A 16971-nucleotide genomic window follows, 5' to 3' on the forward strand; every position below is an offset into this window, starting at 1 on the left:
TTCCTCTGATTCTTTTACATTCTTACTTCCATTCCAGCTGAATGAATAAACACATCTCACAACTCAGATGCTGAAAGAATCTGATTACATGCTCAGCTAAACACCGTCATCACAGTTTGGTTAGAGCTTCCATAGCGAGTCACTCACAGGCCACTGACAAAATAATGCCCTGTGTTTACTGGGTCAAGTGTCTTGTAGAAGTCTAATAAACTACGATTGGGTGATTGAGCGTGTCAGGTTGTAGAGACTAAGTTGATCTCTATTCTATAGACAAGTTTCTTCATCAAAAAGTCATTGATAAGGACGCATAGCAAGGCAAGTTGTAGGCATGGCAAGAATGCTTGATCTTTCCCATCAACACAAGCAAATAGCACATGCAGCACCAAACAAAATGTATAATTTCCTTGAGAGTGAGTCAGTGGATGGAGGATCTCTTACTGCATCTCTCTCTCTCTGCCACTCTGCTTTATAAGTGTTTTTTTTTGTTTCTTTTAAACTTTGAGGTAACATTTTGCATTTTCATTATAGTCAAAGATTTAAAGCTCCACTGAATATGAGTGCAACAAACAAAAAGCAAAGATTTACCCAGTTCAGAAGGAACATAGGCAAGGACTATAAGCAACAATCACATGAAAAAAAATGTCAACCTCTCCAATATACAGTAAATTTCTAGATATTCATGGGTCATCAAGGGTTGTATAGAACTTCAAACAACTTTCCTGACAAAGACTAGAAGCAAAGTTTGACAAAACACTGTATTTCCCATGAAGTTGATACATACATGATTTTTTTTTTGCTTTTGCTTTAAAAAATTTAGCTCCCACATTTATGGGAGAACATGTGGAATTTGTCTTTTAATCAAGTTGGCTAAGAAGTCTTACTGCAGTAGGGTGTTTGCCTGCCCAATATGAATGATCTTCTTAACAGTGGGGAGACACTATGTGACAGTGTAGGTTGAGCGTCCAAACTCTCTAAGACCTTAGAATTCCCTGATTAGGAATTCCCTGAAGACTTTGCCCATTTGTCATAATCTATCACTCAGACCCTCTCCCTATATCCCTTAGTGAGTTAGTTGAGCAGACTAAACCAAACTCTTATGTCTTTTGCACTTGCTGTCACCATCCTTGAGCTCCATGTCTCCACATGGTGATAAGCACCATACAATTCAGATGTGCTCATGCATCGCTTCCTCGGAAATGTGCTAGACATCCAATTTGCAACAGGTATCCCTTCTGTACCTCAGTGACACTACCCGAACTTTTGTTTCCTAATAGCTTTTGAAGCTATCTGAAATTACAATATTTATATTTTCCATTTCTCTACTTCCAAGTCAGTTGTACAGGAATTGGCATGTATATGCTATTGTTGCTTGACTGCCAGAAACCAAATCACAAGAACTTAACAAATACTTGTATACAGAGTAAATGAAGACTGTGTAAATATGGTCACCAAAATTCAAATGAATTTTTCCTTTAGTACTTTCTTGTTCAATTCTAAAAAACCAAAACTAAAGAGAAATGGAAACGAATAAAAACAAACTTTGGTAAAGTTTAACATGTATGATAGGACATGGTTCAGTAGCATAATAGCTAAAGCCCTTGCCTTGCATGTGCCAGGGCTGCATATGGATACTGTATCCTGGCTACTCCACTTCCCTTTCAGCTCCGTGCTTGTGGCCTAGGAAAGCAGTAGAGCATGGTCCAAAGCCTTGTGACCCTGTACTCATGAGAAACCAAGAAGCTCCTGGATTCGGATTAGCTCCACTCCAGCCATTGTGGCCACCTGGGGAGTGAGCCAGCAAATGGAAGATAGGTCTCTCCTTTTCTCTGTAAATCCAGTTTTCCAGTACAAATAAATATTTACAACAACAAAAATAATCATGAAAGTTTCACATGTATGATGAATTCTTTATAGTCTTTTTGTTTCCTTTTGTAAATATTAAGTTGATTTTCTTAAAAGGTAAAAAAAAAAATGCTACTTGATGATTAAGCAGCAAAATGTGCTTTTAAAAAATACCAGAGTCTAGTTTCTTCTAACTTGGTATAAACAGTATTTGACAAATAATACATTTGTCATTATCAGCAACAAGGACAGATCTTATGGAATTGGTATTATAAAAAATATGAGCATCTAAGTAATATTTTTCATTTTTAGTTACAATAAATAATTGTAAGGTTCAGAGTGACCATAACTTTATTCAAGAGCCATTGTGGATGATATTATGGAGGTGCATTAGTAAAATAAGCTAGGTAGCAGAAGAGAAGCTTTTTGTTGCTATTAGTTTCTAAGAGGAGATCTGCAAAGAAAGGTAATGACATTCTAAATGTCTGGAAACTAGTGGTGCAGCTCATTGCTACAAATAAAAAGAACAAGAAGAGCTAATGTTTGCTGTGTCCTGAGGGTTGTTAACTAATTTGCTCATGTAATGCCTCTCAATTATTACTTTCTTCATTTTCCATATGAGGGAAATAACATGGACTTTAAAGTTGGTTGATTAATCAGATGATTTCTTAGAAGGGGGCAATGAGACTCTTACCTAAATAAACAGTTTAGTCTTTATTATAAAAGGCTATTTCTCTTCAGGAAAATGATGATGGCTGCATGATGTTTTATTATCTTTCGTTTTTAGGGAACCATTTGTCATGGAGCCTCCTCTTGAGCTGCCGACTGACACAGTGCAACGGCTTGCAGCCGCACTGCAATGCCACCCAACAGACGAGAGGGTCGCTCTCCACCTTGACGAGAAGGATGAGCTGAAACACTTCAAGGAATATTTTCATATCCCCAAAATGAAGGATCTGCCTCCAAGTAAGGCTCCTGGGAATGTCTGCTTTGTGTATCAACATCTTAATTACTTTTGGGGGTGCAATATGTGTTAATCATAGATCATTGAAAAACATTGTCCTGGTAAGTAATTGAGCCATGGAAATTTTGCTGCAAATATGTGAAAAATTGTGGATCCTTGGGATTACTGAGTCACCCTGTCAGCCTACCTTAGCCTCAGATCTTTCTTTTTCCTATCATTTTCTAAATAAAACACTTTCAGGTGCTTACACCATCATCTTCTCCCTGAACAACAGAGTGGCTGATTGAAAACTGTAGATGAATGCATTTACTTGTTCTGTAAGCACTCAGAGCTCACAGCAATCCTTTTAAATACAGTATTAGAAAGTCTCTTATTTCCTGACTCCTCATTTCTGATAGCATAATGTTTATCTTAGAGAAAATACTATATTCAACCTGGGTGTACTTCATAGCATGTGTGGTGAATAAAACCATTTTTTGCATGCTGTGAATATAGATGGCAACATCTAACAGTTACAAAAATTACAGTAGTACCTAAGAAACACATTTTAAAACATAATGCAGTAAACTGACTTTGTTGCAAGGAAGTCCATTTTTTTGTTTTGTTTTTCAGATACATGTAGGAAAGAAATGAAAATATGAAACAAAGTTGTATATTTAGCCTACTCCCTTTTGCATCAATGAAAAAGACTACTAATTTTAATGAAATTTGCTGTGGGATTTGATTTCACAAGTTTGTAGTAGTCTCAACTCAAATTCCCTCATAGTCAAAGAGATAGGCCCAATTTTAAATACTCAGAATTCAAGAATCTTACACAATTTTCTGATGAAATTGGCTCATGTGGGCTAGCCTTGTAGTATAGCAGTAAAATTGTCTCCTGTGGTACTAGAATCCTAAATGGAAAGCCAATATATGTCCCAGCTGTTCCACTTTGGATCCAGCTGCCTGCTGGGAAAAGGCAGTGAAAGATAGTCCAAATGCTTGGGCCTCTGTTACCCATGTAGGAAGCCTTGAAGTAGCTACTGGCTCCGGCCACAGGCCTGGTTGTTGCAGCCATCTGGGGTGTAAACTAGCAGATAGAAGATCTCTCTTTCCCTCTTTATTTCTCTATCCACCTGTCCCACTCTTTTTGGAACTCTGATTTTTAAATAGAAAATTCTTTTATAAAATTTGGTTCACTTAACTGTATTATTTGGCTTATATATTAAATAATACATAAACTCATTCTCCTAGAATAATACACAAACTTCTATTTGTCCCTAATTATTTATCCAACACCCTGTAGAATTTTAGAAATATCAAAGAACATGAACTGAGCTTACACTGAGAAAGTACAATTTCAATTTCTTAGGGGCAGGCCTTGTGGCCCAGCAGGTCGAAGTTATCACCTGGGACATCTCCTGGTATTTCCTTTGGGTGTTAGTCCTTAACATGGATGCTTTACTTTTGCTTTAGCTCCTTGCTTATACACCTGGGAAAGCAGTGCAAGATGAACAAAATGTTTCAGCCATTTATACCTACATATGAGTCCTGGATGAATTTTAGGCTACTGGCTTTTCTGGTCCAGTTCTAGCCATTGTAGCCATTTGGAGAGAATCTCTCATTCTCTCTCTAAATCTCTCACACACACACACATATGCACACAATCTCTCTCTCTCTGTAGCTCTGTTAAATAAGTGAAAGTGTAAATAATGAAATAATAATACTAAAAGGTTGAAATAAATTTAAAGTTTAATGTTAATTGAGGGAGACATTGATACAATTATAATTTTTAGGAGTCAAACAAAATGGGGCTATAAGTTAAGCAACTGAGAACACAGAAGAAAATCTTCAAGGTCATTTCAGAACCTAGAATTTACTGATAGTTTTTATAAAGTTTTTAGTTTGAAAAAGGGAGACATAAAGAGGGACTTTTCACATACTGGTTTACTGTTCAAATGCCATTGGCATCCCCCAAGCCAGTCACCAAAGCAGCAATAGGACCTCAACCCAGGTCTTCCACATCAGTAACAGCAACCCAAGCACATGAACCATCATTTGCTCTCTGAGAGTCTGTATTAGCTGGAAGCTAGCGCCCAACTCTTGGTATATACCTAAAGATATTGAAGGAAGAATCCCAAAAAGGCATTTATGCACTGTTGTTCTTTGGTGAATCGATACCTAAACAAGATTAATATGTACAAACAATGAGATACTCTTCAGCCTTAAAATGGATGAAAATTGTGATACATGCTACATTTTTCGAAACTTTATTCCCTGTTCAAAACCTAATGTCCAAAAGACAACTAATGTATGATTTTAGATATATGATGTATTTTATATCAGTTTATCAAATTATCAGAATAGAAAGTAGAGGGATAATTACCAAGATCTATAGGAAGCAAAGAGAGAAGTTAATGTTCATGGATATGGGGTTCCACTTTCACAAAATGGAAAGGATCTGGAGACTGATTTCATAATATGAATGTGGTCAGTACCATTGGACTATAATGAATGGTGGAAAGGATAAATTTTGTATTCTCATTTTGCATATTTTAATACTTTTTAAAAGTAATTTTTTTTCTAGAAAGGAAAACACCACATTTATCAACTTCTATTATATTTGGCTCGGTGCCCCTCCGCTGATGAAAGTTACAAAGATTATTTTAATTAGCTTTTCAATTGAAAGTAATTCTAAATACATCTTGATTAAGTCCTTGTTGAAGCTTAAAGAGGAGAGAGATGATGAATTTATTTGATGGAGAATTTAAACTACTTGCTTAAAAATAGCTTTGACTGGCAAAAGGACTGGTTCATCAATCCCAAAAGGTTTCCAAAGTCAGTGACTATCAAAGTGTGATATCCCTAGAGGTAACATCACCACCATAAAAAGTAGAGTAAAAACATAAGTTTATTTTTTTTTAAATTCTGAACCAGAACTGATCACTAAGATGATGCCCAGCCATCCATGCATCCGTCCATAGAATCTGTTCTCAAGTATTCTCACTCTAGTTAATTCTGGAGGTTGAGTGATTCATATATTCAGAAAACATTTATTTGTCATTCAGTTTGTTGAAAACAGTTCTCTTAGAGCATCTCAGCTAAAAAGCTCAGTTTTAACACTCTAGAATTCTAAAATGAAGAGGTAAATAATAAACTTAATATGTGCTATACTGTCAGGTAGTGTTGAGGGTGTTTGGAAGAACATCAAGATGAGGATACAAAAAATATCGCAGGAATACAATTCTTGAGAAGCTGGCCATTGAGTACAGATGGTGAAGAGAGGAAATGAACCTCATGGGTACAGAAGTATGAACATAATACAAATTTCTCATCATATTCAAGCCTTTTAGAAGCATCTATGTAACATTTCAAATTATTTTAGGAGATGAGAATAAAAAGAATAAATGTTATTTAGCAACTCTGAGTAATGAAAGCAAGATCAATATAAACATTTTCAGAAAAATCAAAATTATATACTCCTTACATTAAATTTTTATCCCTGAAAGCAAAAGCTCCAAGTGCAGCCTGTGGTTTCCTGATAGCGTTTCTATTACATTTGAAATTTCCTTTTGGGTTTCTCATAGAAATTTTATCAAAATGAGTTTTATTCTGTTCTTAGGTAGCCTTCAAGATGTTACTAGAGAAAAGGGCCAACAATATTTTCACTCAACTGGCAATATATTTATGTTAGACATTATTTTATTGAAATATAGTGCCACATATAGACAAAACACAAAAAAAAATATTGAAAGCAAACTAAAAGAGGGAAGGAAAGGAGAAAGAGGTGGTTGAAAGAAAGGAGTGATACAAAGCATATGAATTGAATTTTTTCTGAATTTTTGATTACAATGTTGTAACTTAATTTCTACAATCCAATTATATAACTCCAGAAGGCCTATTGCAGACACAGGAGTTAGACTTTTACCCTGTGTTTGCATGACAGTGAACAATTTATCCTTGAGCTGAGCTGTCTTACATTCCCTCTGAAATGGAGGAAGCTGTCCTGTAGACTTTATATTTTAGCCAGGGTGTTTTTTGTTTCTTTGTTTATTTTATTTTTTTACATTTTTTAACCGTTGTTATTTTCTATGATGTAGTTTTGTAGGAATAGATATCCTCAACATCCTTCTTTTCTTTCTCTCTTCCTATTTTCCCCTCTCATTATCTTCCTGCATATTATCACAATAGTATAGGCCATTAGTAACATAAAGGTTTAATATTTTGCAATTTAGATGAGCCTTTAGAAGGATCCGAAGATCGGATCATTACCATTACAGGAACACAGGACCAGATACAGAATGCACAGTATTTGCTGCAGAACAGTGTGAAGCAGTATTCTGGAAAGTTTTTCTAAGACTAGTGAAGAACTGAAGGAGTCCTGCATCTTTTTTTTTTATCTGCTTCTGTTTAAAAAGCCAACATTCCTCTGCTTCATAGGTGTTCTGCATTTGAGGTGTAGTGAAAATCTTTGCTGTTCACCAGATGTAATGTTTTAGTTCCTTACAAACAGGGTTGGGGGGGGGGGAAGGGCGTGCAAAAACTAACATTGAGATTTTGAAACAACAGCAGAGTGAGTGGATTTTATTTTTTGTTTATTGTTGGTGGTTTAAAAAATTTCCCCCCATGCAATTATTGTGAACACCTTGCTTTGTGGTCACTGTAACATTTGGGGGGTGGGACAGGGAAGGAAAGTAACTAATCCACATATCCCTGGCATCTGTTCAGAGCAGTGTGCAGAATGTAATGCTCTTTTGTAAGAAACGTTTTATGATTTTTAAAATAAATTTAGTGAACCTAAAAAAAAATATATATTTTGCAATTTATTCTATCATGACATTATGGGTATAGGTAATGCTAGAAAAGCTCTATCAAATTCTCAAGCTATGTTTAAAAATTTCATTGGAATTCCTCCTTTTACTTGAAAGTAGAGATGCATACAGCAATGTATCTTCACTTCCCAGTATGCTAGTCTCCAATATACAGTTCATCTATGAGAATATTTGCATATATATTGACCTATATATTTATTTTGTGTTTTGCAGGAAGCTTGTTTTGTATCAGACAGATTGTATATTTGTCCTTTTGGGACTGGCTTATTTCACTGAGCATAATGGTCTCTAGCCGGGAACATTTTGTTGCAAATGGTAGAATGTCATTCTTTTTCATGTCTATATAGTATTCCATGGTAGATTTGTCACTTTTAAAAAAAATTTCTTTTAACAGGCATCTGGGTCTTCTCACATCATTGCTATTGTGGATGGTGTTATTATAAATATAGGATTGCAGACAGTTTCCTAATATACAGATTTTAATTCACTTAGATATATTCCCAGGAAGGAGATAGCTGGGTCATACAGTAGATCAATTTTCAATCGTTTTAGTTCTAAACCCCGAGTAATAGTGAAATGGGATACCTCTTGCCCCACATCCTCACCAGCAAATATTGTTAGAGTAGACTCCTGAATACGGGACATTTTCACTGGACTTAGGTGGAACTTCAATGCTAGTTTTAAAAATCTTTCCTCATTAAATATACAAATATTGTTTCTTCAGTATTTGAATTTGTTTTTGTTTTAACATTTAAACTTTTTGAACATTTGCTTTTCCTGCCATTTTAATTTACTTGTAACATTAAAATAATTCACCATTTCTGTTCATTATAATTTAAAATTGACGTTTAAGTGTGTGTTTCATATATCTGAGTGACTTCAAATAAAAATGCCCAGGTCCCATAACTGGCCAATTCCACAACTGCAAAAAATCCAATTATTGTGACTCCTGGCCCAGTACAGTTGACTTAAACACGTTTCTTTTTTTTTTTTTTAAATAATCTTAGTTTATTAGGGTACAAAGGGTCACAGGCTACAGGGTGAAAGTGGGTAATATCATTTGTTTCCACACTAATATAATCATTTTGCCCTGTATCTGGGGTTAGGGGAGTAACAAAGGGAAAAGCCCCACCCTACCTCCCACACATCCCCGATCCCCAACATGAGGCGCTCTCCAAGGGTCCTGCTCAAACAGTTTTGATAGTTCATCAGTTCTGGATTGCTGCCAATCTCACGTTTCTTTTTTTTAAAGATTTATTTATTTTTATTGGAAAGGCAGATATGCAAATAGGAGGAAAGACAGAAAGGAAGATCCTCTGTCTGATGATTCACTCCCCAAGTGGCTGCAATGGCCAGAGCTGCTCCAATCCGAAGCTAGGAGCCTGGTGCCTCTTCTGGGTCTGCAACATGGGTGCAGGATCCCAAGGCTTTGGGCTGTCCTTGACTGCTTTGCCAGGACACAAGCAGGGAGCTGGATGAGAAGTGAGGTTGCCGGGATAGGATCCCAAAGCATGCAAGGCGAGGACTTTAGCCTCTAGGCTACCATGCCAGGCCCAAATATGCTTCTTTTTAAAAAGCCTCATTAAGATACTACATCAAAAATGTATAGGTTTAAGGTCACAGTTCAATAGTTTTTAGTAGCTAGATAAGGTGACACAATCTTCCTGCTCTTTTCCCATCCTCTGTGCCTGCTCTACAGGGATGATTATTTACCTATGGAATATCATTATCAGTAAGATATATTTGCAGAATTAAAAAGACAGTGTTCTGTAACAGGCATGTGGTACATGGAATTAAGCTGCACTTGGGAATCCTGCACAGTGTCTGTTTAGTTCAATTTCAGCTATTTCAAGTTTAAAGCCCAGTTCCATGCTGATGCTCTGGGGAGACAAAATATGATGGCCTCCATATTTGGGCCGCTGCCACCCACAGGACATACACAGGTAGAATTCCTAGCTCCTGATGTCTGGTTGGCACACACCCAGTTATTTTGGACATTTGGAAAGTGAATCAGTAGATGGAAGATCTCTCTTTCATTCTGACTTCCAAACAAATAAATGTATCTTTTAGAGGGGAAAATGCTCTGGGCCTTTTCATGATCAAATATTCCCTTGCATTCAACTCATTTTGTGTTTCTAAGATCCGAAAATTGCCACAAAACCTTAGTAAGTTAACAAAGTCTAAACAATATCTTTTTCTTTGCCCATGAAATTATTTGATCCCCAATAAAAGGCAAAATGAGCAGAACAAAACAATCATGCCTGACTTTGTCTCCCAGGTTTCTCTAGAACACAAGAGAGCCTCTTCAGTTCAGTTGCTTTGTTGTACTCAGACAACCGTTGACAAGAGATTTCATGCCTGAAATGTGTTTAAAGTGTGGTTTTCTCCATTAACTAGAATCTTTTTTTTTAAGTTTATTTAATCTGCCTGAAGGAGCAGCCAACAGGAAAGATAACACTAACAGATCTACCTGCTAGTTCACTACCCCAAGAAGCCACAGTAGCTAGTCCAGGCCAGGCAAAAGTCATGACCCCAGAGCTCCATGTGCAGTTTCCCCATGGTGGCAGGGCCCAAGCATCTGAGCCCCTGCTGTCTCCCAGGATACTTAAGCAGGAAGCTCGGTTGCGAGTGAAGTTGCCAGTCCTTCAACCAGGCACTTCAATATTGAGTACCTCAGCAGCAGCTTCCTTCTGCACCAGGATGCCTGCATCTGCAATTCCTCATTTAAGGAGAGTTAGCACTGTGTTAAAAATCATTTACACAGTAACAATTTTGTTTATAACTGGTATTTTAATAATCTGACTTACATATCTAATTTTAGTAAAATTATTTTAAGTGAAACGTTTATTTTGTATACATTTTACACTCACATATTAAATAAATTGTGCATCCTCATGGAATTACCTGTAAGGGAGCCTCAGAAGCTAAGATTCAACTAAGACAAAACACTGTTTTGCACTCTAAAAATAGGGTCAAAGGTATCATACGAGGGCAAGCATTTGGCATAGTAGTTAAGTTGTGCTTGGGACAACAACATCTCATTTTGAAACACCTGCTTGCTGGTACGGTCTCTGCTCTTCATTCCAGGCGTCTGCTAATGTGGACCTTGAGTGGCATCTGTGATATTTGTATTCCTCTGCTTAAAAATGTGGATGCAGTTCCAAACTCTTTGCTTCAGCCTGGAAAACATGACTTTTTCTTGTTCCAATGACTTATTTGAAATACAATGACAGGATAAGACAAAAGAGATTCCATGTGCTGGTTAACCTTCTAAGTGACTACAAATGGCAGTGGCTGCTCCAAGCTAAGTAACGAACCCAAACCCCATTAGATTCTCCTGTTTGAGCGGCACGGATCAAAGTCCTTGCACTGTTTTCTGTTCTTCCCAGGCACATTTGCAGGGAGCTGATTCAGAAGCTGAGGATATAGAACTCCAACAGACACTCTGATACTGAATGCTGACATTACAAGCACCAGCTTAACTACTACACTGATTTCCCTTAGTCCTGATCACTGTGTATATTAGCAAGTGAACCAGCACAAGTGTGCTTTCCATTAATAAAGGTTTCGAGATAGCCTCATAACATGCAGATCTTGATTTCATGGGCCAGTTTTGAGTCAAGGGTAAATCCATTTGCAAGAAAGATTAAGTAGACTGTAATTTTTTTCTTGATGGTGAAATCAGTTCACAGTTGCATTACTAGAAAATAAAAGTAGATGGAAGTGAGGGCGGAATTTGTAGTTACTATTAGCTAAAATATAGGAGTTTCAGAGTCATCAGAGTTGAGGTAGAATCTAAGAATTATAAAGAATATCAGAAGTCGGTGGGGGAAAAACCTTTAAGCACTGGAAAGGTGGATGAACTTAAAGCATTGGAAACAGAAAAACAAGAAAATAGAGACATTCAAAGCAATGGGAATGCTTTCAATAGCAAATGCTATCACAGAGGGGGTTTTCATTTTAGCAGTTAGACATGATTATGCTATCCTTTACTTTCATAGCTTCACTGGGATGTCAGGAAGAGAAGTGGAAATTTTTAGGTGAATTTGAAGTAATATTGGAAACTGGGTGTTGGAAGTACTTTCCCAAACCCCTTGCCTTGAAAGGAAGAAAGGGACGAAATGAAGTATTAGCCAGTTTTTAAGGAAGGTTAGGGACTTGATTATAGCACAGTGAGAAAAAGGAGGATCAATTTGGGGAAGAAGACAGGATTTCCAGTGAAGCAGGACGCTTAATCTGATATTCTGCCTACTTCCACCCATCTTGTTCCATGAAACCCAACCTCCTAGGATAGTGTAAATTCTTGAAGACACTCTTCCTGATCTTCAAAATGGCCAGTGTCAAAATTATTCAGATTGAGACTTCGGTGGAACTATATCAAAGTTTCACCCAATTTTTCATTGTCTTTAACCATATAACAAAGGGATGAGAACAGAAGTAATTTTATCAGAAAGAATCAAACTTTTATCTTTGCCTGTAATAAGGATAGGTATTTTCTAGCATTGTGAATTCTTTTTCCCACAAGTGCTTTGTTTTCAAGAGTATGGAGAATTCCTGTTTGGGTTCTAAAAATGCATCCTTGTATCGGATTCCATTCCACTCACTAATCTGGAAGACAGAGAGGACTAGTAAGTTAACAAGACTACATGAGGAATGTGTTTAGATGAATTCCAGTGACTGTATTTTTCTCATTCTTCTTCTTCTTAAGTCCAGTGAGCTTTGTGGGAGCATAGCCTTGTGCCAGGTTAAAGAAAATTAATTCCTTGGCAATACCTGAAAAATTAATATCATTAAGCCATTGCTAATACTAATGATGAATTATTACTATGAACATAATTAATATTAAGATACTCATTAATACAATTTCACTCATTCACTATAGTAGTAATAAGAAATATTAACTATAGTAAGGTAAAGGAATTATACAGCTCTGAATTTTTTGGAGTTTATATAATGTATTTTTAAAAAAATATTTACCCATCTTTACTTCCAAGACAGATTTATACAGGAGAGACAGAGAAAATCTTCCATCTGTGAGTTTACTCTCCAAGTATCCTTGATGATCAGAGCTGAGCCAAGCTGAAACCAGGACAAAGGAGCATCCTCTGTGTCTCCCACATAGGTTCAGGGTCCAAGGTTTTTGGGTCATCATCTGCTGCTTTCTCAAGCCGTAAGCAGGGAACTATATGGGAAGTGGGACAGCCAAGACATGAACCAGTACCCAAATGAGATGCCAGTGCTCGTAGCAGGAGGATTAGCTAATGAGTCATCATGCCTTTCCTGTGTGGTAAGATGAAATTCAACAAATCAAACATTCTCATAACTTGGGAAAACTGTCTTACGCCACCCTTTAGTTATTGCTTGCTTTGGTTTTGTATTTCTACAGCCAGCATTTGAATATCAATTTTTCAAACTTCAATTCTACTCCATGCCCATATTTACTCAACAGCCCAAGCATATGAATGTGAGTTAAGATATCTGAATTCCACTGTGTAGATTTTCTACCCTCTGATAGTTTGTATTCTATAGTTTTTAGTTAAAGTAATGCCACACTTTCCATTCTTTGAGACTCCTTTTCTTGTTCAAATTTAGCTAAGCTGTCATTGAACCACAATGATTTTATCATAAGCATGAGTACACATACACACATTTGTTCCAGTCTGAGACCTTCTATAATAAACCTATTTAAGAACTTGCCCCCAAATGATAATATAATTCTAGAATGATGTCATTTCTAATGACAAATGTACAAAATAACTTGTTCAGTAAAGGGATTTAAAAAATGTTTAATTAATTTCTCAAACTCAGTCTGATACTTGAGATATGTATAGAATTATATAAATGCATTTTCTCTCAGCACAAAGTCTGATCATACCCAAGGGAATTCCCTCCTCTCTTCAATTATCCTCTGACAGCCACTGGTCTATTTTTTTATCCCTACATTAGGGATGTCAAAATGTAAATGAGAATTGGAGTTAAAGGAATAAAAAACACTTTGTCAATATAAATTTCATTAATTTCAATATACATGTATAGGCAATTATGTCAACCATTCATCCATCCCTAGAGCAATGAGAGTCAGGACTGCCACCATGTCCTTGCAGTTTCTTAAAAGATATTAACTGTAGAAAAGTGGGTGGCCTTTAAATATATGTCAAGGTTATGAAACTGGTTAAGAAGAGACAAACTGGACTTGTAAGATGAATGATTTCCACCTAAAGGTTGTTTCTACCCTATAGGTATTTGCCATAGAAACTCCCCAAATAGTCGTTTATGAAAGTAGTGAGCAGGGACATTGTCATGGTGTGGAAGGACTCTCTGGTAAAGACTTCCTGTATACTTTTCCTAAGCTTTGATTAACACCTTTAAAACAATCTCTTTGCAACAAGTGTCATCACTCTTCGACTCTTGATCAATTTACTTTTGCTATGACTGGATAATGTCGTTTTCTTTAAAAAAAAAAACTATTTTATTGTTTTATTTGAAAATGAGCTGGATAGCTAGGCTGATGGATCAATCTTAGAGTCAGAGATCTTCCATCCACTGGAACCTTTTGCTAATGGCCATAGGGTTTTGACCTCCGTCATGTGGAAGCCAGGAGCTTCTTCCAGGTTTTGCACATAAGTATGGGGGCTCAAGTTCTTGTGTCATCCTCGACTGATTTAACACGAGCATTATCAGGGAGCTGAATCAGAAGTGGAGCAGCTGGATAGCAAATTAATGCTTTTATGGGGTGCCTGTGTTATAGTGCTGGCCCCTCACTTTCACTTCTAAGTAGTCATCATTTTCTCATTAGAATTATGCTGGTAAGCCCATGCTTTATCCTTTGTTAGAATTCTAACATGATATTCTTCAGGTTCCAGAACCAGCTTAATGAAAGTTTGTATTAAAAGTTTCTGTTGCTGGGCTGGCTCAGTAGCCTGGTGGCTAAAATCCTTGCCTTACACGCACTGGGATCCCATATGGGTGCCAGTTCTAATTCTGGTGGCCCAGCTTCCCATCCAGCTCCCTGCTTTTGGCCTGGGAAAGTAGTCAAGGATGGCCCAAAGCTTTGGAACCCTGCACCCATGTGTGAAGCCCAGAAGAGGCTCTGGGCTCCTGGCTTTGAATCAGCTCAGCTCTGGCCATGGCGGCCATTTGGGGAGTGAATCAGCATGCAGAAGATTGTCCTCTCTGTCTCTCCTCCTCTCTGTATATCTGACTTGCCAATAAAATAAGTAGATCTTTTGAAAAATGTTTTCTCATCTGCAAGTGGTGTGAATGCAAAAATTTTCATACTGACAGAGTAGAAAATTTTCTCCATTTAATATTTTCAGGCAGAATTGTTGAAGCTGAACATATTGCAATGACTGTAGTGTGCATGCTGTTTCTACTGTTAGTAGTTGATCCTTTTCAATTAGGGCATGAACGAGATCAGTTTTTTGTGTTTTATTCAAAGACTGCCGTGAATGATTGGTTATGGCAGGCTTTGTTTTCAACATCATCTTATCCTTTCTTAGAATGAGCCAAGTGTTTTACACTGTGATTTCTTTGGGACAGGGTCCTGAAAAACTGTTCCTATGTCAATAATTTTACCATTCTTCTATTCAAACTTCACCATAAATTTAATGTTCCTGTTTTGGTTTTAGCAAAATTACTGTTGCTTTGACAGGGACTTTTATCAACTGACTTTACATTTTATTTATATTTATGCTTCAAATTTGATATTCAAATAATGTCATAACAGTTTTAGTGTATAGTTTGGTGATAAAAATGTAAGTATGCAAATAGATTTTTATAATATTCATTTTCTATGAATATTTTGATCACTTCTTATAGTTGTACATTTCCCAGAACATAATATAGTACTAATCATACATGCTATGAAATCTTTTAAAGCAGGTTTCCTTATTAATACAGTGAGCTTTGATCAAAATTATCTCATATCTTCCTTTTTATTCCTGAGAAACATTACCCTTTATCGGTGTACCATACTCTTAACAGAAGGATCTATTTTTTGTTAAAGATTTATTTATTTATTTATTTATTTATTTATTTATTGGAAAGTCAGATATACAGAGAGGAGGAGAGAGAGAGGAAGATCTTCCATCCAATGATTCACTCCCCAAGTGAGCACAACGGCCAATGCTATGCCAATCCAAAGCCAGGATCTAGGAACTTCTGGGTCTCCCACACGGGTGCAGGGTCCCAAGGCTTTGGGCCGTTCTGGGATGGGAAGTATGGACGCTAGGATTAGAACCAGTGCCCACATGGGATCCCGGGGGCGTTCAAGGCGAGGACTTTAGCCTCTAGGCCACGCCGCCAGGCCCCAGAAGGGTCTATTTAACATATACATAATTATTTGAAAGGCAAAATGAGGGTTTCTGTGTGTGTCTGTTTGCTGGTTCACTCCCGAAATGGCTGCAACAGTAAGGTCTGTGTACGGCTGAAGTTAGAGTAGGGAACTCTGCCCTGGCATCTCACATGGAGAGCCATGTGTACTGGGGCTTTGTTTTGCTGCTTTCCTGGGTCATTAACAATGAGCTTAAACAGAACCAGGGCAGCTTGGACTGGATATGTAATGGCAGCATTCTAAGCAGCTGCTCAGACAGTTGAACAACTCCAGAGACAGATATGCCACTTTTTATTCATTCCACTAAAGGATATTTAAGCTATGTTCAGTATTGATAATTATGTGCAGCTGCTATAAACACTCATGTACAGAAATTGGTGAATATATGAGCCTATTTATGAACATTTATTTTATTAATATAAAAAGAGTAAATTTGGGGCATGGTATGGTAGCCTAGTGGCTAGCAAGTCCTTGCCTTGCACGTGCCAGGATCCCATTTGGGCACCAGTTCTAATTCTGGCAGCCCCGCTTCCCATCAGCTCCCTCCTTGTGGCCAGGGAAAGCAGTCGAGAACGGCCCAAAGCCTTGGGACCCTGCAGTCGTGTTGGAAACCTGGAAGGAGCTACAGGCTCCTGGCTTCGGATCAGCGCAGCTCTGGCCATGGTGGCCACTCGGGGAGTGAATCAGCAGACAGAATATCATCTTCTCTGTCTCTTCTCCTCTCTGTATATCTGAATTTCCAATAAAAAAATAAATCTTTAAAAAAGAGCAAATTTCATGCATTCCGTAGGTATAGTTCCAAGAAAACAACCACAATCTCCTATCATTATCCTTCTTTACTTTCGCTCTATTTCATTGACATTTGCAAAAATATGTTTTTTCCACTCTGTAGTCACATGCATAATTCAACAGTAATCACAATACTAACAAAAAGTGCAAACTACAGTCCACAGGAGTACAACTAAAAACTAAATACAACCATTATATCACAAAATCTGCATTTCCTCCGTATGCACATGTTG

General features: G+C 37.2%; 1 protein-coding gene across 1 annotated transcript in view; it reads left to right on the forward strand.

The window, feature by feature from the left end:
• The first annotated feature begins 2642 nt into the window (after nt 1–2642).
• The window catches only part of KYNU (kynureninase), a 136477-nt gene continuing 122148 nt past the window's right edge, over nt 2643–16971 (forward strand). The window contains exon 1 of the mRNA XM_040971523.1: nt 2643–2808. Within this exon, the coding sequence (XP_040827457.1) occupies nt 2643–2808 (166 nt within the window). The remainder of the gene's footprint in view (nt 2809–16971) is intronic.

The sequence above is a fragment of the Ochotona curzoniae genome, unplaced genomic scaffold (genome assembly GCF_017591425.1).
Source record: "Ochotona curzoniae isolate NIBS_2020 unplaced genomic scaffold, NIBS_Ocur_1.0 contig_2210, whole genome shotgun sequence".
Classification (NCBI taxonomy): Eukaryota; Metazoa; Chordata; class Mammalia; order Lagomorpha; family Ochotonidae; genus Ochotona; species Ochotona curzoniae.